The 27,634-nt window shown below is 59.9% G+C and overlaps 2 protein-coding genes across 11 annotated transcripts; one reads left to right on the forward strand and one right to left on the reverse strand.

Moving 5' to 3' along the window:
• Positions 1–18: 18 nt before the first annotated feature.
• On the forward strand, positions 19–15,084 carry C11H19orf44 (chromosome 11 C19orf44 homolog). Of its 10 annotated transcripts, XM_077121990.1 has the most exons (10): positions 20–203; positions 4,580–5,086; positions 5,228–5,345; positions 6,183–6,471; positions 7,671–7,744; positions 8,176–8,656; positions 10,757–10,852; positions 11,803–11,969; positions 12,899–12,980; positions 14,046–15,084. In XM_077121990.1, exons 1-9 carry the CDS (start codon positions 181–183, stop codon positions 12,968–12,970), a joined length of 1,827 nt encoding a protein of 608 aa, XP_076978105.1. In that variant the 5' UTR covers positions 20–180; the 3' UTR covers positions 12,971–12,980; positions 14,046–15,084. The 10 variants fall into 10 exon arrangements, with proteins under 10 accessions (XP_076978102.1, XP_076978105.1, XP_076978107.1 ...); XM_077121987.1 differs by having other exon boundaries at positions 19–203; positions 4,580–5,345; positions 10,760–10,852; XM_077121989.1 differs by having other exon boundaries at positions 21–203; positions 4,580–5,345; positions 6,183–6,432.
• CHERP (calcium homeostasis endoplasmic reticulum protein) lies at positions 13,352–27,374 on the reverse strand. Its single transcript, XM_077121985.1, is given in 18 exon segments — positions 13,352–14,679; positions 14,945–15,039; positions 15,400–15,510; positions 15,593–15,736; positions 15,814–15,900; positions 16,265–16,398; positions 17,183–17,421; positions 17,705–17,891; positions 17,893–18,141; positions 19,159–19,334; positions 19,998–20,232; positions 20,946–21,035; positions 21,134–21,245; positions 22,539–22,690; positions 22,794–22,931; positions 23,586–23,770; positions 26,800–26,973; positions 27,264–27,374. Coding segments are annotated over 18 exon segments (2,727 nt in total). The 5' UTR covers positions 27,289–27,374; the 3' UTR covers positions 13,352–14,485.
• Positions 27,375–27,634: the final 260 nt, after the last annotated feature.

The following is a 27,634-nucleotide window of genomic DNA, read 5'->3' on the forward strand; positions in this document are numbered from 1 at the left end:
ACGCCGGACCCGCCCCGGAACTACCAATCCCGTCATCCCCAGCAATTATGACCCGTTGTGCTATTGGCTCCCGGCGCGTGGTGCAGGCCGGGAGATGTAGTCTCTTCCTCCCCGGCGCTGTTGCCTGGGGCAACGGTGTCCTCAGGCCTCTGCGCCCCGCCAAGCGTGTCAGCGACCACCATGGATGGACAGCGAGGACAGAGGTCTGCGGGCCCGGCGGAAGAGCTTTGCTCTCGGGCTTGGGAGAGGGGTGGCGGGGGGAGGGGTGCGCGCTCGGGGGCGGGGCGCGCGGCGGCCGGGCATTTCCCCGTCTAGGGCCCCCCTCCCCCACAGGGAGTGTGGGCTCGTCGCGCCAAAAGCCGGGATGCTCTCAGGGGCGCCAGGGTTTTCAGAGGTCGGTTTATTTCATTTTGAGCAGCTCTGTTGAGAGAATTCCCATACTGTAAAATTCACCTGCTTGAAGTATGCAATTCGGTTGTTTTTTTGGAATCTCGAGAGTTGTGGCGCCACCGCCACAATCCAGCTTGGGAACTTTTTAACATCGCCCCGGAGAGCTCGCCTCTCCCCTGTGCAGCCCCCACTCCCACCCCCGCCCCTGCACACCGCAGATCTGCTTTCTCTCTGTGGACCCTCCTGTTCTGGGCGTTGCGTGTTCGCGGAACTGGGCGGTGTGTGATGTTTTGAATCTGGCTCTTTCACTCGGCGTGATGTGTTTGCGGCTCATTCACGAGGTGGCGTGTCAGTGTCCATGTTTATTCCGGAGTGATACTCCATCGCCAATGGACCACGGCCTGCCGTCCTTTCCTCAGCTGACAGACACGTTTGGGTGGTTTCCCTGCTCCCTTTAGGAACATTGGCATGCAGGTACTGGGTGGCTGGAAGCTTTCATGTCTCTCCTGCAGAACTGCCGGGTCCTGTGGTATCCCCATGTTTAACTTTTTGAGGAACTGCTAGACTTCCAAAGCGGGGACTCCCCGGTTTACCTTCCCCTCCCCCCGCAGCCGCATGGGAGGTCCAGTTTTCCCACGTCCGGGTCAGCAGGGACTGTCCTCTGTCTTTTCGATTCTAGCCATCTGGGCAGCTGTGCAGTAATATCTCCTTGCAGTTTTTATTAGCTTTCCCTGAGAGCTAGTGAAGTTGACCATCTTTCCATGTGCCCACTGGCCGTTCACGTTATCGTTCTGCTCAGATCTTTTGCTCTGGCTTTATGTTGAAGGCTGGGGGGACTTTATGGAGAACTAGAAGCCCGAAAACCTGGCCTAGATTCTCAGCCTCAGCTACAGGTGTTAATAAAGGTGGATATTGGCACTCTTTCGAGCTGTGTATGTCCAAATCCTGTGCCGGGGCTTGTCTGTCACCACACCCTGCAGCTAAAAGCAACCCCATCTTGCAGGTGCCCTAAGCGTGGCCTAACTTTAAGTGATCATTCCATGGCCCACGCAGAACCTGCTTTAATTCCTTTGCTCCTTATAAAAACCCTGCAGGGGTGATGTGATAGCCACTCCCCCCCCCCCTTTTTTTTGGTTTTTTAATTTGTGCTTATTTTTTTTGTGAAGAATAACATACATACAAAAAAGCACTAAATTTCAAAGCACACAATTATAGAACAGATTTCAGAGTTTGGTATGGGTTACAGTTCCACAATTTCAGGTTTTTCCTTCCAGCTGCTCCAAGACACCAGAGACTGAAAGAAACATCAATATAATGATTCATGAGTCATACTCATTTGTTAAATCCTATCTTCTCTTTTATAACTCCACATTCTCCTTTGATCCTTTTTAATTATTCATTTTTTATTGATATATATTATATACTCATAATCATCCAAAGTGTATAATCAGTGGTTCACAATATCACCATATACTTGAGCATTTATCATCACCGTTGACTTTTTTTGTGTGTGTGAAAAATAGCATATACAAAAAATAAATTTCAAAGCACATTGCAACAATGAGTTGTAGACCAGATTTCAGGGTTTGGATTGTAGACCAGATTTCAGGGTTTGGTATCGGTTACAATTCCACGATTTTAAGCTCTTGTACTTCTAGCTGCTCTAAGATACTGGAGACTAAAAGAAATACGAGCGTAATGATTCACAGTCATACTCATTTGTTAAACCTGACCTCTGTATAACTCCACCTTCACCTTTGATCTTTCCACTCTTCCCTTTTTACGGATGAGGAAAACGGAGACACACAGCAGGTCAGTAACTTCCCGGTATCACTCCGGACTAGGAATTTGCAGATGTTTCTTTAAGGTGTGGTTTTCCATCTACTGAGCACTGCTGCGGGCCAGGCCTGGGCTGGCCTCTCTCGATGCTTAGATGGTTTAAGATGCAAATGAGCAAGCAAACTAGCTCACCCGTCAGAGCAATGGACAGTAAGATAAAAACTTAATAACCATGGTAACCATAATTCATTCTTATACCAAATCTTCAGCTTTAGATTAAAAACTTTTCTTTGCCGAAGTCATTTTTGAGTTCAGCTTCGAAAGGAGTGTTAATGTGAAAACCTTGTGTCTGATGCTCCTTTTATCTACCTCGTCAACAGAAGAGTAGAACATATGGAATAAAAATAAATAATAGGGGGAACAAATGTTAAAATAAATTTAGTTTGAAATGCTAGTGGTAAATGAAAGCAAGGGATAAGGGGTATGGTATGTATAATCTTTTTTTCTCTGTTATCGTTTTATTTCTTTTTCTGTTGTCTTTTTATTTCTTTTTCTAAATCGATGCAAATGTTCTAAGAAATGATGAATATGCAAGTATGTGATGATATTAAGAATTACTGATTATATATGTAGAATGGAATATCTTAATGTTTTGTTTGTTAAATTCTTTTAATTAATAAAAAAAAAAGAAAGGAGTGTTAAATACAGGATTTGCCAGGTTTAGTAAATAATAGTACAGTATACCCTGTTGAATTTGCATTCCCTGCTTAAATAAATTTTTAGTATAAAAATATTTGGAACACACTTATTTTTCAATATAAAAGCTTGTGGGACCCACTCAGACTAAAATGTTCGTGGTTTTTCTGAAATTCAAATTTCACTGAGCATCCTTTGTTGAAGCTGGAAACCCTAAAAATATCATTTTCCAAGTGAACAGAAAAGGAAAGGGGTTCCAGGTTTCATGGCTTTTTTTTTTTCCCTCTCTCGGTACGAGTGACACTTGCCTGAGCCAACACATTTATTTAACAGCTGCATGGCGTTCATTTGCTGAGGGTCTCTGCGCTCTGGCAACTCTTACTGACGGTTGGGTTTTTGGCGAGTACATACACAGCTGCCTTGAATCTCCTTGAACACACTGTTCAAGAGAAAACTCTGCACTTTTGAGAGTATAAGTGGAGGTAAATTCCTAGACATGGAACTGCTGGGCGAACGGGTCTGTGCCTTGCACATTTTGGTGGCGTTTTTCTCCATTCCCCACGAAAGGGACTGCAGCAGACCCATACCCAGGCACGCTGTCATCGGCCTCCTCTTGAGTCTGTAGAGCTTTTGGGACTCTTCAGCTGCCTCTTGTCCCTCAGAGGCATGTAGGAACTCTGAGAGGCTGACGGAAGTGCTGGGCCCTCTCCCCAGGTCAATGTCACAGTGGGGCTGTCTCGGTCTCGAGGGGCTGCCATCACCAAGGACCCCAAACCAGGAATTTCAAACTATAGAATCTTACCGTTGTCCCCTGTTCTGAAGGCTGGAAGCACAGGCCGCGCCCCCTCTGAAGCCTGGGTGAGGCGCCCTCCTGGCCTCTGCTCCATCCCTTGGCACCCGTCTCCGTGAGGCCATCTTCTGTCCCTTCCTTCTGTCTGTGTGTCCTCATTTCCTCGTCCCATAAGGACGCCAGTCCTGTCGGGGCAGGCCTGCCCTCCTCCAGCTTAGCCTTATCTTGACTAATCCTGTCTTCAGAGACCCTGTTTCCAAATCAGATCCATCGTCGGAACCAGGGGTCAGACTTGGGTGGGTCTTTTTGGACGACACAGTTCACCCCATAATGGGGTGGGGGGAGATGATGTGTTTTTCCATAGGTATCCCATCTCCCCCGTCCCCCTGGGAATGGTTCTCACACTTGAAGGGAAGTCAGATTTTCGGGGGAGCTGGTTAATTGTCCACACTGGGTTTACGTAGCTGGTGGGAGAACACCGAGCCCTCTGGGCAGAGGGAGCTGCCCTGCCTGTGGTGTGGCTGGGATGCAGGGCTGGTTCCCACAAGGCCAAAAGCTCCGGGTCTGGCTTGTTGTCCTGGGAGTGGGGCCTGAGGTGGGAACGTGGCTCTGCCTGTGCTGGCCAGGTGACCTGGGTCCTCCGTTTCCATCGCCTCTTCTGTGAAGGGGCGACAAGCAACCGACTCCTGGGGTGCTGTCAGGAAGAAACGAGATGATAAAGGTATACGAACTCTAGCCCAAGGGCCCGGCATCCCACGGAGTCCCAGGGCTGTCCACCGCAGTGTCTGGACATTTTCGCCATCATCAGTGGGCTCAAGGTGAAGACTGCAGCAGGATGGCACAGGGGGCCACCGGGAAACCGAGGGCCCTGTCCGCTCGCCGGGCATTCTCACTGTGCATTGTCATTCTTCCCTCTCTCCCCAGAACAGCTCCAGCAAGAAAAACCAGCCGCCCCAGGCACGATCTATTCAGTGACAACAGTGATTTCAGCGACGTTTCCTTCCAAGATTCAAAAATGGAAGAAATGAGAAATCTGGGCATCAGTAGACATCTTCTCAGTGCAACACCCAGTCCAAGCAGATTTCCGAAGAGAAGCCAAATGAGGGCTGGGAAACACGTGCTCCCAGAAGAGAGCCCCGTCCTGGGGAGCAGGCCCTGGCTGTCCTCGGGCGCACCCCCGACCCCAGCCTCCAGGGCCAGGGCTGACGCCGCGCTCACCAGGCTGGCCCAGATAGAAACGAGGATCCTGAGCCGGAGAGCGCGCGCGGGCTTGCCCCCCTCGGAGGTGGGTGCGGGGGCCAACGACGACAGCCTTCCCGAGGAAGCAGAGGAGACCCCCCCCAGGGGCACGGCGGCAGTTCCCCCACGGAACACAGGCAGCGCTCCCCAGAAACACGCCCGAGAGCTCCCAGCTCCCGCGAGTAGGGGGAGGTACGGGGCGGGCAGCAGGTTCCTAAAGAAGAAGGAACTGCCCGCTGTGAATATACCCACTGCCGTACAGCTTGGGAAAGGGAGGAGTTTTCCAGCACCCAAAGAGAAAGAACCCACCAGAACGTTTGATTCCCCAGACAGTGATGGAGAGGAGATGAAAGTGCTGCTGGGAAGCTTGACGGAATCTTCCAGAGAAAAGGAAAATCAGGGTTTCACCAGCACTAAAGTCAGCAAGAGAAAACGAACAAAACGATTCTCGGTGAGGTTTTATTTGTGTTTGTGAATTTTTAAACAAAGCCTCTGGCTTGGCTCCTTCCATGCCACAGCACCGGTGGCATTTCATAGCTGCCGCCACCTGAAGGTGCTGGGGAAAGGGTGGGCGAGGAATGGTTGGGTTCAGTAGGCCAGCATTTAACTTGTATTCATTCCTTTTTACGGCTGAATAACATCCCATGGTGTGCGTGGCCCCGTTCTCTTCCCCATCACCTGTTGGTGGGCAGAGGCGGCCTCACTCTCTGGCTCTGGTGACTCTGGCTGTGGGGAGCACTAGGTGCGCCCCTCTGCCGCCCCCGCTCTCCTCCCCAGGTTACACCTGGCAGGGGGATTGCCGGGTCAGACGGTCACTGTGTGTCTAACTTGCATGGAACGTCCAGCTGCTTCCACAGTGGCTGCACATTTTACATCCCCACCGGTCATGCATGAGGCTCCTGTCTCCTGCCTCCTCCCCTGCACTATTATTTTCCATTTTTTCAGTTGTAGCCTCCACCCCTACCCCGGCGGCATGAAGTGGAGTGTGGGCTGCTTGGGGGGGCCTCTACATGTCTGTTTGGTGCTGCCTGACCTGGGCTCTCCAGGGCGGCCAGGGCCTAACTTAGATGGTGTGGGATTAGCAGCGTGCATCGGGGGGCAGAGTAGACCCGCCTGGGTGGTGGTGCATTCTCCAGCCTCACCACGATATTATCTAAAGAAATACCAGAAACACAGAGGGGAAGGGGCCAGGTGCTGAAGGCACATGCCCCCCACCAGCAGCCCTACTGCTGCCAGGTGAAGCCTCCATCCTCAGGCCTGGCGCGTTCATTTCTCTCCGTTTCTGCAGAAGGACGATTCAATGCTGACTCTACCCGGCGAGGAACTTTTCAGCCCAAGGCTCTCCGGGACCCCACAGCTGCCAACCCCGCCATCCTCAGGCAGGACCCTGAGTGACTCTGGCTCCAGGACCCCCTCCCCACCCACTCGTGACCCGGGCAGCTTGGCCTCTGACCCAGGCACCCGCTCCAGATCACCTTCCACAAGGGGCCGCACCCCGCCGGGCTCCTCCCCCGGATGGAGCGAGGCTGTGCCCTCAGGTGCAGAGGCTTCAGAAGCTGCCAGCGACAGCCTTGAGGGTAACCCCTGGACTCCAGCAGGGTCTCTAACTCAGGATGTGCAGGGGCATCCTGGGACAGGTTGGGGGGCTGGGGCCCGCCTCCCGGGACAGGCTGGGGGGCCGGTGTCACTGGGGTCCTGGGCTCGGTGGCCTCGGGTCATCCCCTCAGGGACCCATGGTCGCCCCATCCACACTCGTCTGCTCCCCCTCCTTCCCTGGTGGAGGGGGCAGGCAGATTTTGTCTGTCTTTGAAACCTCTGTCCAGTAACCTGAGCAGTTAAGGAGCAAAAGCCTGGAAAAAATGTATTTATCCACCTGGAGCCCCACAGCCAAAAGGCAGCTCAGCGTTTCCTTCTGTGAAAGGGAAACGCACCTCCTTTGTAGAGGCAGGGAAGGAGACCCAAGCCCTGAATCACCGGAAAGCATTCTGTGCTTTCAACATCATGACTGCTGTGTTGGTTTAAAAGGGAAGGAGAAGGTAATGGGATTGGCTTTGCAGGCAGCAGTGGGCCCCTCAGGGATGCCATTTAACCAAGTCACAACTAGATAATCAGGCCCCAGACGCCCCCGCAGGCCTGGGCTGCACTCGGGTGTAGTGTCAGGGGCGCAGGACACATACACAGGTCCCCTGCCCTCCAGGGGCTGGACAGACGACGAGAGACTAGTTTCCAGGCACCGAGAGGCCCACTAGCAGTCTCCCAGATCCTGAGACAGGCACGGCCAGGGGGCGTCCTGGGCGCCGGGGTGGAGAGAGCCCCGGAGCTGCTCCGTGCCCGCCATCGCCCGAGCTGCCGGCACCACCTGGCCTGGCTCAGACCTGCCCGGGAGTGGCACGTTGGGCCCTGGGCCCGTGAGGGGCAGCCTGGTCGGTGCCACTCAGTCCCTCCTTGTGTTCCCAGGACCCTGGCGCCCCCTGTTGCCTCCCACCCTCCTCTGCCTGCCCTGCTGCCCATTTGGCAAATACAAGTTTTATCAGCACGCAGCCACGTCCACTGACCGTCATAGGCCCAAGATCGTGCAGGCGCAAAACCAAAAATATCTGCACCTGGTCCTTGTCAGGCTTGCCCTGGCCCAGATGAGCCCCCAGGCGGGCTTACTGAGGACAGGGCCTGCATTTGCGCTTCTGCTTTAACTCACCAACGGAGCCCAGCGCGTGCGATGCCAGGGCCCCTTGGGGAGTAAGTCTGTGTGAGTGCCATGCTGAGTTTCTGTTTACAGATTTCAGAATAAACATCTTCTCCCTTGATGACTTGCCTCCAGCTGCCAGTGAGAGCCCAGACCTGGAGCAGCAGGTGGGTCCCGCCGGCTGTCACATGTAGGCCGTGGCCTGGAGACATGGCCCCTGCGGCACCTCAGTCACCTCTGCCGCCAGGGGACACGCCACCATGTTGGGTGGACACCTGTGTGCCCTGATGGGGGTGGCCAGGGTGCCCCTGCATCAGAGAAGGAAGTGGCCCCGATGTACATGATGACGCCCCCGAGAGGGCCCACCCCCACCCCGCCGGGTGCATTGCCCCAGCACTCACCTTGGGGACGTCTCCCACAGGCCACCCACGCGGGTTGGGCCAGGACTGTCATCCGCCATCCTTAGCCGCAAACCCGAGAGCCAGACTGGTGTGCGCTGCGTGCGGAAGGCGCGGGCGTGCTCACAGTGTGTTCTCAGCACATCTTCTGCATGTTTTCCGCATGTTTTCCCCATTCTCTGTGCTGTTCTTGGTTTCAGGAAGAAAGCGCCCAGCGGGGGAAGCCGTCACCCCCAGGCTCTCGGGCAGAAGCACCTGCCAGGCCAGGGGCACCAGGTCGGGCCCAGGCGAGGAGCATGGCGGTCGCTGCAAAGGCCACCTCAGCCGGCCAAGGGGGCCCTCCCACAAAGAGCGAGGTCTCGGAGCTCCTGAGCGGGGAGAGCGCGGCCAGCAGGACGTCAGCCTCTGGGGACTCCGCGGCGAGCACTGTGAGCTCAGAGCAGTCTGAAGACTTCGAAGGGTCACCGAGTCCGACGACATCCGAGCCAGCGGGCTGTTGCCAGGCGCCTCCTGCCAGAAGCCTGGGAGCCTCGTCTGAACTCACTTCAAGCCTGGAAAGGGACGCCCCCCGACTTCCGCCCCAGCCTGACAGGAGGTGGGCTCAGGAAGTCATCAGGGTGATTGTGAAGGAGAAGGCCGTGCAGACCCCTGAGCCTGCCTTCTGCTCCCAGTGGACAAGAGGTAAGCACGGCCTTGGCCCACCTGGCCTTCGGGACCCCCAGAGAGAGCCCTGGAGGCCGGGCCCATGTTCATAACCAGCTGGGCGTCCTCTCCACAGAGGGAGGTGGCTGCCCGGGCAAGCCCCATGTCCTCTGAGCTCTGCCACGCTTGGAGAGGCTTCAGAGTAGAAGACGAGGGCAGCAGTTCTCACCCGGGGGTGCTGCAGCCCCCAGGGGATAGCAGGCATATCTGGAGACAACTTTGGTTGTCGTAACCCGGGGGAGGAGGGGCGCCAGGGGGAAAGCCCGGCCCCAGACAGTGCCCGGGAGGCCCCTGCCACAGGGGACAGTCCTGTCCTGAAGGTCAGCCATGCCCACGCCACATGTGGGCCAAGTGGCTTGTCTAGCTGGGGACGGCACTGAGCAGGACACCAGCCAAGTGGTGTGCATCCAGAGCCCAGGAACCTTCCGGACTGCCCGACCCTCCCCACTGTCCTCCGCGCTGCCTGAGGCTCTCAGAGCTGCCTCTCCGATGCCATCGGTCGTCAGCACACCGGATCCTTCTGTGGACTCGGAGTGCAAAGCCCTGCAGGCCTGCTGCTCCTGGGCCTGGAATAAAGCGAGAGGACCTGGGGAAGCAGAGAGCACAGAGGAGCTACCGGAAAGCCATGCGAGGGTAGCGCAAGTGGTTCCCACTTCCATGGGGTGCTCAAATCCAGGCACTCATTGTAGACGGGGCAGGCTCGTGGACTGCGGAAGAGGATATCATTTTCATTGGATTATTTGGAGCAAATAAACCGTTGTGCTATTGGGGACCTGGCCTCAGGGCAGGGTGAGGCACTTCCTGTTGGATCTGTCTCTCACAGTGACAGCTGGTTGGATTCGGGACATCACATCGCTAGGAAGTGCTAAAATGTATGAAACCAGGCCCTGTGACTCAGGAGCCCTGCTCCCCTTCCCACGGCCTCAGGCGGCCTTTCCAGTAATGTGGGGTTTGCCAGCCAGAGCACGCCTTTTTTTTTTTTTTTTTTTTTTTTAACTGAAGGTTTTATAAAGACAGGAAATTCAGATGCAGTCAACAGAAACCAGAAACCAGAAGAAGCCAGAAGTGAGAGAAGCCCCAGGAAGAGATTAAAGACACTGCCATGGGATGGAGGACTGCTTTCACCAGAACTCCACCCGCAGATCACGCCTTTTGATCCATATCTTTTGCAACTTCAAGAGAAGCTTTCCTGAAACTCTGTGACCCGTTGTCCTATGCTCAGCCTGGCAGCGTGAGGAGAGAGCGGCAGCCCCAGCAGAGCCCTGTGGGGCCCAGGGGGCCAAGGATGAGCCGGAGGGAGAAGGGAAGGCCAAGGGCGGGCCAGCCCGGTTACACGAGGCTCCGCCTCCTGCTTGTAGCCGTCTCCAGCCTGCAGGGACCCCAACAGCTGTTTTAGCCAGTTCTACCTGCTTGGGTGGGGGTGTTGGGGGATGAAGCCAAGGACAGCTGGGAGCAGGGCGGGTGCAGCTGGCTTTTTATTAAGCCATGAGTATTTATCGTTTCACAGTATCAAGAGTCACATATTTGTTAGGGGCTCATCTGGGTGTTTTCAGCTCAGGGGCTCCGTCCCAGTTTGGCTCCCTTGGTGGGGGGTTCTCCGTGCCCTACGTGGCCTGCTCCCAGTGCCACATGCCAGCCCTCCCACCCCAAGTGCAGCTTGCAGCTAAGGGAGGCCCCACCTTTTGCGGCCACACCACAGTAAAGCTGGGACGAGTCTTACGGCAACCACACGGGTCAAGGGAAGCATGGCCGGGCCCGTCTTACAGTACTTACACGGGGGGTTAGGGCGGCGAGGCCGGGGCGTAGCACCCACACGGGTCCAGAGCAGAGCTTAAACACAAAGCCATCCCTGCTCCTGGCTGAGTGATGGGCACAGACAGTGACGCCGGATGTGTGTCCCCCTTGTCCCCTCTCCCACCCTCCCTGCCCCCCACCCTACGCAGCTTTGAGAAAAAAGCGAGAATAGGGCCTTGGGGTTCCGAGGGCAGAAGGACGGGGCCCTCCGCTCTCAGGGCCGCACTCCGCTGCCCTCTGCCTGCACCCTGCCCACTGACCCCACCCTCTCTATCCCCATGACAGCAGCCGGCCCGGCGGCCCTAAACCCTGCCCCGGAAGGTACCTACGCGGACCCCACGCCCGTCACCAGCCATGTCGTCAGCGCAGACGCCATTGAAGGTAATGGCCCGGCGCAGGGGCCCGGCCTGGGGGGGCCCTGGCATTTCAGCTGCACATTCCTGTGCTTCTCGGCAGCACGGCACCCCCTGAGCGTGGGGCCGAGGGACCATGGGTGGGAGGTGATAGCCTAGTGTCTCGGAATCCCACATGACAGCGGTATTGTCTGGAAGCTTCCGCATTTCTCTCATGGAAGCAGTCCCAGCATCAGACCAGACAGGAAGCTCCACACCCCACGAGGCGCCCTCTCTGCCCGGCCACCTGGGTCCGTGGTTTTGCCCCTGTGGGTGCGTGGCCAGCATTTAGCACTGGCCACAAGCCAGCGGCCATGGCCCTGTCCTGCTGTGGCCAAGGGAGTCAGGGGGTGCGGGCAGCACCCAACCTTGCAGCAGGGAGTCCTGAAAGCCCCCTCAAGAGTGTTGACTGCCAAGTGCCCGTGGGCCATGGAAGGCAGGTGACACACAAGGAAGGGTCCGTCTAGAACCTACTATATTATGCCCTCGGAATTTTCTCAACAAGGTTTCTTTTAATCATGCAGCTGTTAAAACTGTTGTAACAGGTGAAATGCTTTTATCTATTTTGTTCACCTCCATGTCACTTTGGAGGTTTTCTCTACTGTTCGTGACGGACACCGGTCACGGTCACACAGCTTTCGTTGCCAATTTATCAGGCCTCTGTCTCTGCAGGGCAGTGAGGCCCTTAGTCCTCTTTCCAACTGGAGTGGGAGCAAATTCATGCACCGCTCCGCAGAGAGCAGGCGCTTTACTGCAGCTGGAGACAGGCAGGGACAGACGAGGCTTTTTGACTCCGGGAAAGTACCAGGGCTTTCTGGAAACACGGTCATCCTGGCTCTGCCGTTGTCCCTGGTGTGAGGTGGACACGCTGCGTGTGGGGGCCACGGGGTCAGGGGCGAGGCCGGGTGGGGGCGCCGGAGTGACACGGTGGCCCCGCAGCGCTGACCACCTACAGCCCGGCCGCCTTCGCCCTCCACGACCTGCTGAGGCAGCAGCTGAGCCTGACGCGGCAGTTCCTGGAGGCCAGTCGGCAGCTGCACGGCTCCGTCCTGCGGGCCCTGGACGAGGACAGCTTCCACTACCACAGCCTGGAGGAGGCCAAAGAGGTGACGCGGCGCGGGGGGGCAGGGGGCCCGCCGGCCCAAGCTCGGACCTCCACAAGGGGGCCTGTCCCTGCCCTGCACGGACAGACCCTGGCCAGCGAGGCCCCAGGGAAGCTTTGCCCACCCTCCTGGCCCCCCATGAGAAGCCCACATGCGTCCTGCCCACGGAGCTGCCGGACACAGGCCTCTGCGGCCACTCGCTGGGCCCCTTTCAGGCCGGCCCATGCCAGGCGCGGGCATGGCGGGGGCTGTCTCACCTGCAAGCAGGCCCTCCCTCCCCTGCCCCGCTGCGCACCGTGCTCCTTCCTCGCTTCGCCTGCACGTCTGTGGCAGCATTTCTGAGTGACAGGGACGTTAGGACTCAGTAGCCCCTCACGGTCCAAGCACCCGAACCGGACAGCTTCGCTCGACAGCATGGAGCCCGGGCGCCGGCTCTGTGCTCGCCTCCCAGCTGGGACGGCCCTGTGGCCCCCTCATCGGGAGCCCTGGTTCTCAAGGCTGAGGGGTGTCCTGTGTCCCTGTGTCCCAGCACTGCAGAGTCTGACCCAGCGGGACGGGCCGCCCTGCAGGAACCTTCTGGCACCTACACCCCTTGCAGTGCATTTGCAGGAGCCCACGAGAGCCTGCCCCGGTGCCCCACCTGCGCCGGTGCCCCACCCCCTCTCTGGACCATGCTGACTGCACCCCCTGGGACTCTCCTGTAGGCTCCCTGGCTGGGCCCATGGTGCTGAGCCCACGGTCTGCCCCAGCCCATGGCCCTCGCTCAGGTTCCCTCCTTCCTCCGACTTGGACCTCCGCTCCCCAGCCCCTGCACCCGCTCCGCCCAGCACCCGCCTCCCGGCACCATCAGCCACGCACAGAGCCTGCTAGGGATGGGTACTGCCCTGGGTCCTTCCCCCGCCCCAGCGCTGCCCATGTGCTCTGTCCTGCAGTTCATCAGGCACCACAGGCCGGCCCCGCTGACGCTGGAGGACGCCCTGGAGCAGGTGCGGGAGGAGCCCTGAGGGCCACGAGGTGAGGCCCCAGCACCAGCCCACCCGGCCGCTTGCTTCTGGGGACAGGGCTGGGCTACAGCAGCCCAGGAGCAGCCTCACTTTTCTTGTGGACTGACCCATGAACTCAGCCCTGTTTCCTTACCCACAAGGCAGGGGCCACCCCCAGGCCTAGGCAGCCAGGGCCTGGGTGGACACCCTGTCTCCACTCCCAGCAGGCCAAGCTCCACTAAGGTGCTCTACCCAAGTCAGCACAAGTTGGCCCATTTACTGATGGGGAAACTGAGGCCCAGAGCATCACTGAGCTGGGAACCCCCTGGCGAGATACTGGGGACAAGCTCTGAGCCCAAGCCCCTAGCTCAGTCTGCGGGCCTCACCTCTGTCCCAGCCTGTGCACGTGGCTGATGGAAACTCCCAGGAGTGAGTTCTTGGAAAAAAGTCTTTATTCGAAGGCAAAACAGTTAAATCCACAAGAAACAGTTACAGCACGTGTTGACGTATCTTGAATCAGACACATTTGAACAATTCACAGCTACAGGAAATCCAGAACAAAACCAAATCTATTTTACTACACTGGGCTGAAAAGTTGGAGAAGGTTTTGCATCTCGTTGAAAAGAACTTTCAAATATGTTCCTGTACAAACACAGCACCGCACCAGCTGCCGGCGAGGCCCAGCACAGCCGACCCTGCAGGCGGCTTCCGCAGGGGCAGCTCTCCCCATGCAGCCTGAGATGGGTCCTGGCACCAGGGGCTAGAGTGCAGCCTCCTCCGAGGGGGGACCGGGCAGAGGCACTAAGGATGGGGCGTCTCGGAGGGCCTCCCTCTTCCACCTGCAGCTGCTGAGACCTGCTTCCCATGGCGGGTTCTTCCTACACAGCAAGTGGCTGACAACTGAGAAATACCAACGTGTGCAACGAAAAGAATGGAACTAAGGGCCAGTGTGTGTTACAGGAGCTGAATTTCAAATGATCTCACGGGGGATGGTTTTAGCTTGACAGCAGTCTTCTAAAACTAAACCATGTGGGGTGAAAACGAAAGCCCTGTTTAACTTCGCAAATCAAAAAAGGTTTTGTTTTTCCATTTCTAGGGAATGAGCAGCGACAAGGCCCGACGTCTGTTCTCTTCACCAGCTGCTCAGCCGAGTGGGCAGAGGCCCACCTCTCCTGGTCTCCTCCGGGCCGGCCCCTCCTGGTTTAAAAGGCTCAGGTGCAACTCAGGGAAGATGCCAAACAGCCCTTCCTTCTGATGCCACGTGTCCTTCTCTGGGGACAGAGGGCCTAGCACACCTGGCTTCACTGCGAAGGAGAGCAGGGGCATGGGGTCGCGTGGCTGGCTACACGAGCAGCTGGTCTGTGGGCAAAGCCTGGGCCTTCCACTAGACTGAGCGAGGCACAGGCCAGCATCCGTCTCTTCCGGCGGTGCCCTGAAGGAGAGGACTGGTGCACGTGAGCTGTGAGGATGAGCTGGGGCTCTCCCACCACCGGGCCGGAAGGTCTAGCAGCCAGCAGCCCGCGTGGCTCCCGGCGCCTACTTGCACTCGTCCCTGGCCTTCATGCGGGCGATGAAGGAGTAGCTCTTGTTCCGGCGGTAGTTCTCATAGGGGTCATCCAAGGCCACGCCCACACCCTTGTACTGGTCCCACTTGTCCCGCACGTCCCCCCCCTTGATGGGGTCCTGGATCCCTTGCTCTTTCACACCAAGGCCGCCAGACCCGCTCCATCCTTGAGGAGAGAGACGGGACGCTCGTCACAACCCACAGAGACACCGCCATGGCCTGCACCTGCCCTGACGCAGCTGGCTGTGCCACTTGGGGGACACCTCAGGTGATGTCCTGAACATGCACACATGTGGCCGCGCCAGCACGGCCGGCGGAGACTCAAGGCTCAGCGCCTCTGAGACTCAGCAGCGATCAACCGAGCAGCAGGCCCGCGGGGAGAGCGCCAGCCACCCTTCCCAGGGACACCACCATGGTCCCCGGAGCCTTACCCATTTTCACCAGCATCTGATGTCCCTTGTTTTCCTCTCCGAGTCTTGAATCTGGGATGGGTGGAGCTGAATTAGAACCCAGACCAGCCGAGGAACTAAAATTAAGACAGGTTACGTTTTTTTAAAAGTTAACTGACACATTTATTGGAAAATCATCAGAAGGTTCCAGCGGGCAGCGTGTGTTGTTCGGCGGTCTGGGATGGACACACAGGCCTCCCACGTCTCTCCCGTCCTCCAGCAGCCAGATGAGGGAGGGCCCTGAGGGCGGAGGGCAAGGGGCAAGGGGCATTTACCCCCAGAGTGGCTGGGTCACACGGGGTTCTCCACCACCTGGGGCGTCACAGGAGGCAGGGAGGGGGCGCCTGTCACGGGCTAAGGCCAGTGGCCAGGGGTGCCGCTGACACATGTCTTCTAAGTGTCCCCACGGGCGGCCAGGGGCCAGGACAGAGGCTTACGGCGGGCTGGGGCTCCGTGACCGCGACCGGCGTCTCCTCCCTGGGGAGTAGGACTTGGAGCGGGAGCGGGAGCGAGAGCGGCTACGCGAGGAGCGGGACGGGCTGCGGCTCCTGCAGGGAGAGGGCGGTCAGTGTGAGCCCAGGCTCAGGTGACGGCGGCAGAGGGCTGGCCGGCCTGGGTGGGGCTCCCTACCTGGAGCGGGAGCGGGAGTAGGAGCGCGAGCAGGAGCGGGAGCGGGAGCGCGAGTAGGAGCCGGACGACTTGGAGGACCTGGAGTTGGAGCGGGAGGAGGAGCGCCCCCGGCTCTTGGACCTGCTCCGTGACCGCGAGGGGCCGCTGTGGGGAGACGGGGCGTGAGTCGGGGGACAGCCCGCCCGCCCCCTGGGCCCACCCGCAGCCTGGTCCACCCTCACCTGCTCCTCTTCTCGGGGCCCTTCCTCCGTCGGGCCCGCATCTTGGCTCGGAAGAACTCATAGAGGCCATTCTGCTCCCAGCCCTCGCTGCAAGACAGCCCAGGCTCCGTGAGCAGCCCTTCGCGGCCGTGCACAGGGCATCGGGGGCTGCAGGCCACGGGGAGTGACACCTGCCCTGCCCCCTCTGCACACAGCCTCTGGCTGGGGCTGAAAAGCCCGACCTGACCCGAGCTGCTCGTGCTCTGCTGTGTCTCAGCTCAATGGGCCCCACAGCTGGCTCCAGCTCCGCGCTGACGCCCTGCCTGGGGCTGCTGGGCGGAGGGGCCTCCAGACTCAGGAACTACCCACGTGCCCGCCAAGGCTCCCAAGCCTGACACGAAGGCGGGTGCCAGCCCCCCCTCCCCGGCAGGCTGCCGAGGAAGCCGGTCCCTCCCTCATGGCCCAAACCCACCTGTTGCGGGGCCTGTCGTGGGACGGAGGGCTGTAGAATGCTTCCACGGCAGCCAGAAGCCTCTCGCTGGGTGGCATGGGGGGCGGGAGGCGGATGTCCTTGGGGTCCAGTGGCTTGTACTCGTGGTCCTCCAGCTGGAGAGGACACAGCTGTTACCCACAGCCCACTGATGCTCAGGCTCAGCCAGGGTGACAGCCGCCTGCAGTGTCCAGGTCCTCACGCCCCCCTTCCTGAGAAGTCCACCCTCCTCCGGGCAGTGGGTGGTCCCAAAGCCCCTTTAAAAAATGAGGCTGGGGGCGCAGCCTCTGCCTGGGGCAACCTGAGCCCATGGCAGCACCGAGGAGCCCCGACACCCGTCCTCACCTCCCCATAGGCTTCCTCCCCATCCCGAGCCAGCGGTGGCAGTTGCACCCATCCACCCAGGACCTTTCACCTGGCCCTGCCAGACCCTTCAGCCATCAGGCAGCGGCAGCCCCACTGATAAGGCCAGCAGAGCCCCCAGCTGCTGTGCTGCCTGCCCCCAGCCATCTCACCCTCTCCTCTGACGCTGACCTTCCCTGTGTCCCTTGGGGCTAGGTCAGAGCCCCCTCCTTTTCTGAACAAACTTTCCGTCACCAGACCCTAGAAAGGACTCTGAGAGCCAGGATAGAGGGTCACTGAGCATCAAGTACCCGAGGCCCGGCCGGACAGCTCTAGATTCCAACCTGGCTTCCAGGCTCACTTGGTGGGCCCAGGCCTACCCTGGCACTGCAGGGTCACAGGGCCGGGTCTCTTCACTCAGCACAGGGACAGGGTCACATGAACCCTGGCAGTGACTCACCAGCAGGACCCCGATTGTGTGGGAGGGGGACAGGCTGAGGAAATGGGCCCCCCTTGGCTTTCCCAGGGTGCGGGAAGTGCCGTGGAGCACCCCATTACCTTCACGAGGGGCGCCATGAGCCCTGCAGGCAGGTCAAAATAGGGCACGTTGGGGACCAGACTGGGATCGTCATGGTTGATGTGGGGGGGGCCTTGCCGCCGCATGTGGGGGGGCTGCCCGTTGAAGCCGTGGGGGGGAGGGCCGAAGTCGGGGTGCTGGGGCCCACCCCAAGGCGGGTGCTCGTTGATTCCAGGGTGCGGCATGCGGTGGCCGGGGTGGTGGTGTGGGGGCCCCATCTCTGCAAGATGGACACAGGGCTCAGCCGGGCGCCACGAGGGGTGCACAGCCACACCCACCACCCGCCATCCCACCACCACAGCGCGCCCTGTCCCAGGTGACAGGAGACACTGGCTGACTTTAGAACGAAAACTGTGGCCGAGGATAGACTAAAAGGACAAGCCTGCTCCTGTCCCAGTGGGTGCGTAGGCCAGGTGTCTTGGCTGGAAGATGGGGGAGACCAGGCCCCACTCTGGGGGGAGGGAAGATGCATGTGCAAGCAGGGTTGGTGGAGGGGCCCTCACCGGCAGGGAAGTCCCCCTGGGGGTAGTCGAAGCGGTGGGGGTAGGGTGGCCGCTCGAAGGGGTGGCGCGGGGGGAAGTCATCCTGCATGAAGCGGGGCGGGAAGCGGTTGAAGTTGTGGGGATGTGGCGGCTGGTTGAACTGCGGGTGCTGCTGGTGGGGCGGGAAGGGCCCGCGGAAGTGGGGGGGGCCGTTGCATGCGGAAGGGCGGCTCGCGCTGGCCCCCGCCCCAGGGCGGCTGCTCGTGCTGGCTGTTCCAGGGGCCCTCGAACTGGCTGTTCCAGTTGGGATCGGGCTGGCTGCTCCAGGGGGCATCACGCTGCCCGTTCCAGCCGGGGTCCCCACGCTGCTCGCTCCACATGCCCTCATGGCTGTTGTTCCAGGGCGGGCAGTGGGGCGGCCCCCCCTGGTGGTGCGGGTAGGGGGGCTGCTCAGGAGGCTGCAAAGCAAAGGGCAGGCATGAACCCCAGAGGGCCAGAGCACAGCGCCCTCAGCCTGCCACCCCCACCTGCCACCCTGTGCCTGCCCAGTCCCTAGCCCTTACCTCCAGGGCCCAACAATCAGCCAGCTGGAGCAGCACATCAGGGCCCCCACCCCAGCCCCCCAGGCAGGACAATGTGGAATAGCCACCCTGGGCTGGTTCTCAAGCCCCGAGCAGTCAAGCCAGGTGCCCGCAGAGACCCCGGCCTTGTGATACCCCCTGGCTGCTGCCCTCTGCCCGTCATAAGTCTCCAAGGGGTCCCCCCAACCCCAAATCAACAACGTGCCCTTGAGTGCCCATCTCAGTTAGCTTCTGGGAAGCCTGCTCGGGACGAGGGCCACAAGCTGAGAGCTCTCCTGCCCAGCCGTGATGCCAGGCCGGGGACAAGCAGGCCCATCCCCAGGCACGTGTGGGGTGTCGCGACTCACCCTCGGGAGGCTGCCCAGGCCACCGCAGCCCTGGTCTGAGAAGGGCCCCAAAATCAGACCCTTGAACTCAAGCCAAGTGTTTACAAATAGGGACAATTCCCATACACCAAGCCCTATGGAGCCATGGGCTGCTTCCGCTGGCCTCTGGCATAGGAGCGCCATCTCCGGGTGCTGCACACGGTGGGCAGTTGGCCCCGTCCCTGAGGGGCCCCGGCACTGGTGAGCTATGGGCAAGAGACACACCCACCCCCACACAGAGCCCCTCCCCATGTACATGCCACCTGGAGGACTGGGCTCTGGGAAGAGCCACAGGCCAGGGCCACTGAGGGGGCTCAGGACACTCCCGGGCCTAAAAGCTTCCAACCCCAGGGAACCTGAGCCCTCAAAACACTGCACACAGTTCAGGGCCACGTTTCCGAGAAGCCCCGACGACCCCGCGGCCCACCTGGGCTCCGTGCAGAGCTGTGCCCAGGCCCCACGCACTGCACCACGTCCCCCAACTGGCACCCGCCCGTGGTCCCGCCAGGCCCACGGGGTCACACAGTACCTGCTGCTGGCCCCAGGGGGCAACAGGGTGGGGCTGCTCAAACCAGGGCGGCTTGTTGGGGGGGATCTGCTCGTGCGGCCCAGGGCCCCGGGGGCCAGCGGCAGCGGGGTCCTGGACCCCTCCCGAGGCATCGTACTCAGAAGAGCCGGGCATCTGGATGGGGGGCTTGCTGTCATCTGAAACCAGGCCGCAGGAGCAGTTAGGGATCCCGCGGGAGGACACATCCAGAGCCATCTTCAGCTGCCACGTCAGGCTGGCATCCCCTGGCCTCCTACTTCCACATACAGCCACACCACAGGACCTCCCAGCCCCCACCACAAACAAGGCTGGCTGCTTCCCACCGAGAGAAGGGGACTGGGCCCCCCTTGAGACACAGATGCCTTCTCTGGAAGGTTTATGTGGGTGAAGTTCACATACGTGGACTCCTCTGCCAAATTCTTATCACAAGTAAATTTCATTAAATGCTTTTCCTGCACCTAAACATCTTTTTGGGAAAAAATTCTCTTAATAACCGGTTCTCAAACGTCAGGCTGCCCTGAGCTCCTGGACAAGGACTGCTTGGCTATGACGTGACATCTTTACAAATCACCCGGCAGGGTTTTGTCGATGTCTGGTGTCCTCACGCCTTTTCTGCTCTGATAAGAAAGTCATCCTGGTCTAATGAGACAACGTGAACAGCTTTACTCCATCTCTGCTCCTTGGGACGGTCTGCACAGGATGGGAACTATCTGCTTTGTCTACGGTTTTGGCTCCATTACCGTGAAGTAACAGGGAATCGGTGCTTACAGAGCTGGATCTCGGGGAGCCCTGTCACCCCTGGGCCAGTGGGGACCCCTTACCGGGTTGGGTGGTTGGTGGGATGGCTGGGGTGGGCGCTGGTGCTGGGGGCGGCGCGGCGGGGGGCGGCGCAGCCTTGACTTCTGCCTCCAGCGGGGGTAGCTGGATGTGCTGCTGCTGCTGCTGGGCCAGGCTGCTGACGAACTCCTCGTGCTGCGCCTTGAGGCTCTGGATCTGCTGCTGGAAGGCCAGCTGCACAGGCTGCGCTGCCGAGGAGTGCTCGCTGATGAGCGTCGCCTGTGGGGGGCACAGACACGGGCTGCGGTGAGTGCCGGGTGGAATCACAAGGAAGCCACTCGAGACACCAGCTGCCGCGCACACGTCACCACCACTGTCACAGCGGGTGGTTTCAGCACGACACAAGGCACAGAAGAGGCCTGTTTCCACGTCACAGAAGCCCACGGTGACTTTCCCGGTTTGCCCTGCTGCAGGTAAGGCCTTCCCATGGGGGTGAGGTGCCCAAAAGAAGACCCCCCCATGGGCGGGCCGCGGTGGCTCAGCGGGCAAAGTGCTTGCCTGCTATGCCGGAGGACCTCGGTTCGATTCCCGGCCCCAGCCCATGTAACAAAAACGGAGAAACAGAATACAATAAAACAAGAAAATGTTTAAAAGATGTTTCCCTTTCTTCCTTCCTTCTATCCTTCCTTCCTTCTCTCTGTCTTTCCTTTAAAAAAAAAAAAAAAAAAAAAAAGAAGACCCCCCCCATGGAGCAGAAGCCCCATAGAGGCCTTTCGGGGCTCCAACCCACCCTCTAGAGACCCTGAAGGACCTGACCAAGGAGCTGTTGCAGCCACAGCAGCAGCCAGGGCTGGAAGCACACCCCGCCCCCACTGCACACAGCAGGGCAGGCTGGGTGCACGAAAGGCTGCCGCCCCCCACAGAGCCCACCTAGGGACAGGTGGGGCAGGGGTGAGCCAGCCCAAGCTGGCATGGCACAGGGGGACACACACCTGGTACTGGCCGAGCCCCAGGGCTGGGCTCTGCAGCTGCTGGATGATGGAATCGTCAAAGTAGCCGTTCTTCTCCCAGAGCTGCAGGAGCTGCACATGAGGCCAGGGGCGCGGTCAGTGGAGGACATACCTGCCCCGGCCCCCGCCCCCGCCCCCATCCCTCTGGTCACAGCCCCCAGCCCCCGCACCCGGGCGATCTTCTGCTGCTTGTCCTCCTCCACGGCCAGGAAGCTGGTGCAGTAGATGGGCACCACCACCTTCTGCAGGGCGGCCAGCAGCTCCCGCGCCTGCTTGCGCTGGCTGTGAGGGAGAGACCTTCCGCGCATCAGGGCCCTGGCGGGACCCGGCCACACACCCGTTACCATCAAGGCTCCAGCCACAGCACCCTCAGCCTTCCTGGGAAAGGGCCCCACCTGGAGGGCCGAGGGCGCCTCTCCCTTGGGTGTGGGAGGAGCAGGGGCCGAGCAAGGCCCACAGAGCCGCGCATGCACATGATGAGCAGAGGCAGGGGGCCCGGCAGCCTGCTCCCACCCTCCTTGGCAGCCCGGAGCACCGTGTGTGGGGGCAGGGTACTGGACAAAACGGGGCGGGCTCTGCTGCCAAACATGGCCTCTCACCTGACAGGCTCCATGAGGGAGCGTAAGACAGTGGGCGCTCTGGGCGCAGGGGGAAGGGGACAGCGCAGGAAGGAGGTGGGGCAGAGAGGAGCGGGACAGGAGAGCAGGGAAGGTGCCGAGAGGCTGCTCGTAGCTCAGGAGAGAAATGAGGGATGCCACAGAAAGGGGCAGCTGGCTGACCAGGAATGGGGAATGGGGGGCTCAGGGCCATTGAAGTAGCAGAAGCTGGGGCCAGAGAAAGGACCTGCATGGAGGGAGAGAGGGGTGGGCACTCTCCCCCTCAGAACACTGGGCCAGGGTGTTCTGCTCCAACAGGGCTGTGGAACTACCAAAGCCGTCCATCCTTACTCAGGCCAGACATGGCGGCCAAAGGAGCTAACCCTTGGCCTCTCCGATCTTCCTTCTGGCATCTTTTGTTGGCCTTCGGCATCAAGCATCAATGCCAACTGGCAGAGCAGTCATGCAGAAAGCATGTGCCTGACCTTCAGAGGGTAGGGGTCTGGTGGCCTCGTGGAGGGGTAGGAGTGTCCCTGAGAGGCCTGAGCTAGAAAGGGGACCAGAAAGAGGAGAGTCCTGATGGCAGCAGCAGACCCAGGGGCGCAGGAGCTGACCGTGAGGACAGTGTGGGGGCTCAGCCTGGGCCCTGCAGGGGAGTTAGAGCCCAAGGTCGGGGGGGGGAGGCACAGTGGACCCAGGGAGGTCAGCAGCACGAGTGAGACAAGGAGTCCAGGGAAGCAGCCAAGCTGAGGAGGATGCAGATGGCGTGGGGGCTGGGGACAGGAGCAGGGGGGCACAAACAGTGGGGTGCGTCTCAGAACCTCCACCACGGTCTCTGGATGCATGATCCCATCCCGGGACCCACCCAGCCGAGCTGCCAATCACCACAGAGCAGCTAGACAGATGACGAGAGCAAGACAGAGAGAGGACACAGGGTGTCCCAGGCGCGGGGCCGTGCAGAGGGGGGCAGGGCGCTCACCAGTGGTGCAGCACGTCGTTGATCAGGTAGATGAGGTGGAGCCGCAGCTCGAAGTGCGCCGCGTCGGCCGTGATGCGGTTCCGGAGGTGGCCGGCCATCAGCTCGCAGTGTGGTGGGGACTTGGCATTGCTAAACATCCAGTTCTTGCCAGCCTGCAGCGGCCAGGCACACGCGGGTGAGCAAGAGCCGGTGCTCGGGATCCACGGTCAGCCCCACGCCCTGGACCCGCACAGGCTGGCAGGGAACAGGCCTCACCGAGATGGCGTCCTTGGTGCATGTGTCGATGATGGGCTGCAGCAGGTTATCAAATTCGTTCATGTCCAGCTGCGTCTCCTCTAGGAGCTTCTGCATCTGCTGCTCTACCGCGTGGGCCACAGCGGCCGTCACCTGCTCCTGGAGCCGGGCAGTCGAGGCTGGTGAGCACAAGAGTCGCCACCCCACACCCTGAGCCCCCCCCCCTCAAGTCTCTGCCCGCAGCACACGCAAGGTGAGAGGCACTAGGAGATGCCACCTGCACTCAGGATTGCATAGGGAGGGAAAGATGAGCCTGGGCGCAGGGTGGCACCACGAACAAGGAAAGGAGACAGTCCCCAACCCGCGAAGGGCAGCGTCCTCCCCAGCAGGACGGAAACAAGCGCGTTTTGGCCCAGGAGATGGGCAGGCGTTAAGAAGACGGGCGAGTCCCCCCCGCCTGGGCACCAAGCGAAGGAGATTGGGTCGCGCACGTCGCCACCCAACAGGAATTCCACCTCCTGAACCTAACAATAAAAACGGGCTGGTAATTGGGACATCTCGGTTTCTTAATCGAGTTTAAAAGAATGTCAGGTGGTGACAGGGACAAGAGTCTCCCCACCACCGGCCAGGACACCTTTTCACACAGGTGCCCCCAGGGCAGCAAGTGCTCAGGCGAACACACCTCCGGGCAGGTCTGCTCTCAGCACTTGAGGCCCGTGAACAAACCCTGGCAGCCACGGGTGTTAACTGCAATTTGCAGACAGAAAAACTGAGGTGCCAGGAGGGGCAGGGAGGAGAGGACAGCCCCAGTACCTGTCGGAGGGCCAGCAGATGCTGCTCCTGCTGCTGGAGGTTCCACTGGCTCTGCTGGATGAGCTCATCCATGGACGGGGCCCCCTGGGTGGGCGGCACGGGGGCAGCAGGGGCAAGCGGAGCCTGGGGCAGGGGTGGCAGAGAGGTGGGTGGCTCCAGCTCCGGGACCTGCTGCTTGCAGATGACTGGCAGGTGAGGAAAGGCATCCCATTAGCAGGCAGAGGGGCTCAGTTGTCCTGGGGAGGCCAAGGGGACATGCCCCACCCAACTCCAACCCCGCCCGAGGCCCCTGCCTTCCTGTGTCCTCCCAGCTCGGTCCCAGACCACTACCCTTTCTAGCCAAAGCCCAGTGAGCCGGCCCATTCCTACACCTGCACCTGAACCCATGAAGACCAGGGGTTGGCCCCCACCTTGGCGCTGCGGAAGAGGAGGGCGTCTCCCCAGGGTGCCCCACCCCTCACATGCAAGACCCACAGCCTGAGTGCATGCACTGCCGGCTCCCCCACTGCCCAACTCTGCCCATGGCTCCTGTGCCCAGGAATGGGACCCTCCCCACTTGGGGCCACAGGCCCCATGGCAGCAGATAACAGGTAAGACATCTCTGGGGAAGAGCCCCCTACTCATGAGGAGGCCTGGACAAGGGAGCCTTCCTGTCCACCTTTATGCCTCCTGTGCTCTGAGAGTGACCAGGCCCAGCCGGAGCCCACATCCCCCTACCCCCCACAAAGAACTGGCTTCAGGGCAAAGCCAAAACAAGGGCGGAGGGTGGCAGCCCCAGCCAGGGCCCCAGCGCCGCCCACTCGGCGCCAGGTCACTGCTTAAGCTGGTTTGAGTGGGTCTGAGCCAGGTCCCCTCACCACTGCACCCCCTCAATCTGCACTGCCCTCCCCCGGACACGGATCCATGAAACAGATCGCGTCTACAGGTATCTTTTCAACTTCTCTCTCCTGGCTCCTCCCCAGCAGCACCCAATGCTCTCCATCTGGCGCCTCCATCTTTACAAACTCCAGTCAGCTCCCAGCTGAGGCTCATCCGGCTGCTTCACCCCCTTCCACTCTCTCCACCCTGGGCCCCTCCAGCTTTGGTGGTACACACACACACTGCCCCTCACCCCAGGTTCCAGCCCCCTCCTCCTGTGCTCCACCCTACCCCATGCCCCCCCAGCACGCACCAGAAAGGAGGGAGGTACACTGGGCACCTTCTCCCTGGCACCCTCCCACACGCCATGCAGCCAGCCTCCTGCATCCTCTCTCATCACCTGTGTCACTGTGGAGCTGGTCTCCTGCGTCTGGTCCTGACGTGACCCCCACCCCCACTCCCACCCCCAGCAGCCACTCTACTGCTGCTCCCTGCACAGTCCCCGGAGCAGGACTGGTCAGTTCTGAGGCTAGAGTACAGACGCAGAAAGAGAGCATTTTGACACTTTTATAGTACTCCACCATTTTGCATTTTTACTGTACTTTATATAAACACCTGATCAAGAATTTAAAAAAAAACAACATCAGAACTCTTGCAGAGTTTGACAAGTACTGGCTGGGAACAGGCTTTGGGTACAGGATCCCACAAAGCACAGAGTGAGGGTCAGCTCTACTGCCCAACCCCGCAGCAAACCAAGAAACTTTCAGGACAATCTTCCACCTCCTCCGCCAGCCAGCCCTCTCTGTGCTGCGATCTCACCTGCCCTCTCTGTGCCACACCCTCACCTGCCCCAGGAAGTCCTTTCCCTGGGCTTCGGCCTCCCTGCGTGTCAGTTCCCTGTTATCCAGCTCAGGCCCCTCCACAGGCTCTTTCTTCTGTCAGGAACAATTTCCCATCCTCATTCGTCACCCAGCTAGTTGAGACACTTCCTTTAGATACTGCCGCAGGGAGCACCGCACGACCCCCACCTCTCCCTGCTAGCAGCAACCTGCACTTCCTCCAGTTACAGCTCCCGATTCCTCACCTCCAGGCAAGGGAGCTCTCACCACAAGAGGCCCAAGTCAGGGCTCATCCAAGGCCCTCCTTGGTCCCTCCTTACTCTGCCACCCCTTTCAAATCTGAGAGGTGACCAAATTTAATCATTCTACCCCTTAAATCCTACTCCCTAACATCACCTGCCCCATCTGCACACTCATACCAAATCCAGAAATTACCAACTCTCAACAGCCAGCCTCATTCCTCACTGCCCCCCACCCCTCAACTCCCATCCATTGGTCTGTCCACCACACTGGCGACTGAAGGACATGCCCTCGGCCCTGTCGCCCGCCTTGCGTGGCTCCCCAGAGCTTAGAGCATGCTGATGTTAAGGAACGCTGCTCCAGAAACATGCTAGCACCTGCAATGCCTTGTTTATAATTTCAGACAGCTAATATTCCCCACCCCCCCACCCCACCCCCTGCAAATATAAACAGGAACCAGATGAACCCCTGGACCAAGAAAGAAAACCCAGGTTCCAGGCTGGATCTCTCATGGACCCCTGAGCACATTCTGCTTGTCCAAACCACTGGACCTGCTTTGTCTGCCTCACCAAATTCTATTCCACACCTGTGAGCTAAACCTCAGGGCACAACAACCATCTCATCTGGACAAGGTCTGCCTGGGTGGAGAGCTTGGGGTTCCAGAAAGCAGTCAACTTTCAATGCCCTACTTATTTATTTGGCATCTCCAGGGACTGACGATTTGCTCCTGAGTAAGCTGATGTGACCCCTGCCCTCAGCAAGCTCACCTCAGGTGACTGTCTGTCCATTTCGTATTCAAAGGCCCGCTGGGTCTTCCCAGCACCACCTTCAGCAATTTCAGTACAGGGCCAGATGCCCCAGCACCCAGCTAAGAGTGTCAATAAACACTGGTCAACAACTCATACCCGGAAAGACAATCAATTCTTTTTACTCTGAACTAGTACAGGCATCACAGGAACTCTAACGAAGACAGAGAAAAGCGGGAGGGCCTGCGGGGTCTCCACCGTTTCCTTCCTGGGAAACACTGAACAAGTTACTCCCTGCTGCTGACCTCAATCGCCACGTCTGCAAAACAACACACGCATGCCTGCTCCCAGCCCAGGAGGGGAATCGATTGCCTCAATCTCCTGACCCAGCAGCCGCTCCGCTCAGGCCGAGCTGCCCCAATTCGCAGAGGGGGGGAGCGACCCAAAAGAAGGTGGTTTGAGGCAGAGCCCGGACTGGAATCCGGGAGCGGAATCGCGCGAGGGGCAGCCCGAGGGCCAAAGGCGACTCACGCTGCTGCTGCTCCAGCGCCAGCTTGCACTTGTAGTAACTGTAGAACTCGCCTCCGAAAAGAAACGAGAATTTCGGGTTGTCCTTCTGCTTCTCCATTGTCATCTTCTCAAACTCGGGCCCATTGCGAGCCACGAACTGGGCCAGCTTGTCGATGACATTTCGGAGCTCCTGGTCTGGAGGAAAGAGAACAGGCCACGCGGGGCGTCGGCGGGGCCAGCCCAAACTCGCGCGCCCAGAGCCCCGACCCCTGGCCGCCCCTGGCCGGGAGCGGCCGCCCTCGTACGGATCCCGATCGGGGCCACGCGCGCGCGCCGGGAACGCGGGCTCAGACGCGAGAGGCCGCGGGCGAACCCGGGAGGCCGAGCCCCGCCCCCTCGCAGGCCCGGGAACCCCGTGAGGCGGGGTGAGCCGACTAGGGGTTTCCGGGAGACAGAAACGGCGCCCGGCCCGAGTTAGGCCTCACCGTCGGGCGGCAGCGGCATCTCCATGGCTCCGGCCGCAGGGAACGTCCTCCGGCGCCTCACGATCGCCCACCAGAGCCGTCTGAGGAAGTCGGCCGGAAATGGCGCGCGCCGAGCCGTTTACGGCGGGCCTCGCGGGCCGCTTCCGCCCGCCACTTACGGCCGTCGCCGGGAAACCCCGGAAGTGAGGGCAGGAGGCGGGCTTGAGGGGCCCGACGCGCATGCGCAGAGCCGTACCTGAGCGTGCGTGGAGGGGCATTTCCGCCCTCCCCCTCCGGCGCGCGACGCCGCGGAACGGCTGGCAGGCCCGGATAGGCGTGCGTGCTTCAACGGCTCCCAGGCCGCGGCCTTTGCGGGGAGTAGGGTGGCTCGG

This window comes from Tamandua tetradactyla, chromosome 11 (assembly GCF_023851605.1).
Source record: "Tamandua tetradactyla isolate mTamTet1 chromosome 11, mTamTet1.pri, whole genome shotgun sequence".
In the NCBI taxonomy this organism is placed as follows: Eukaryota; Metazoa; Chordata; class Mammalia; order Pilosa; family Myrmecophagidae; genus Tamandua; species Tamandua tetradactyla.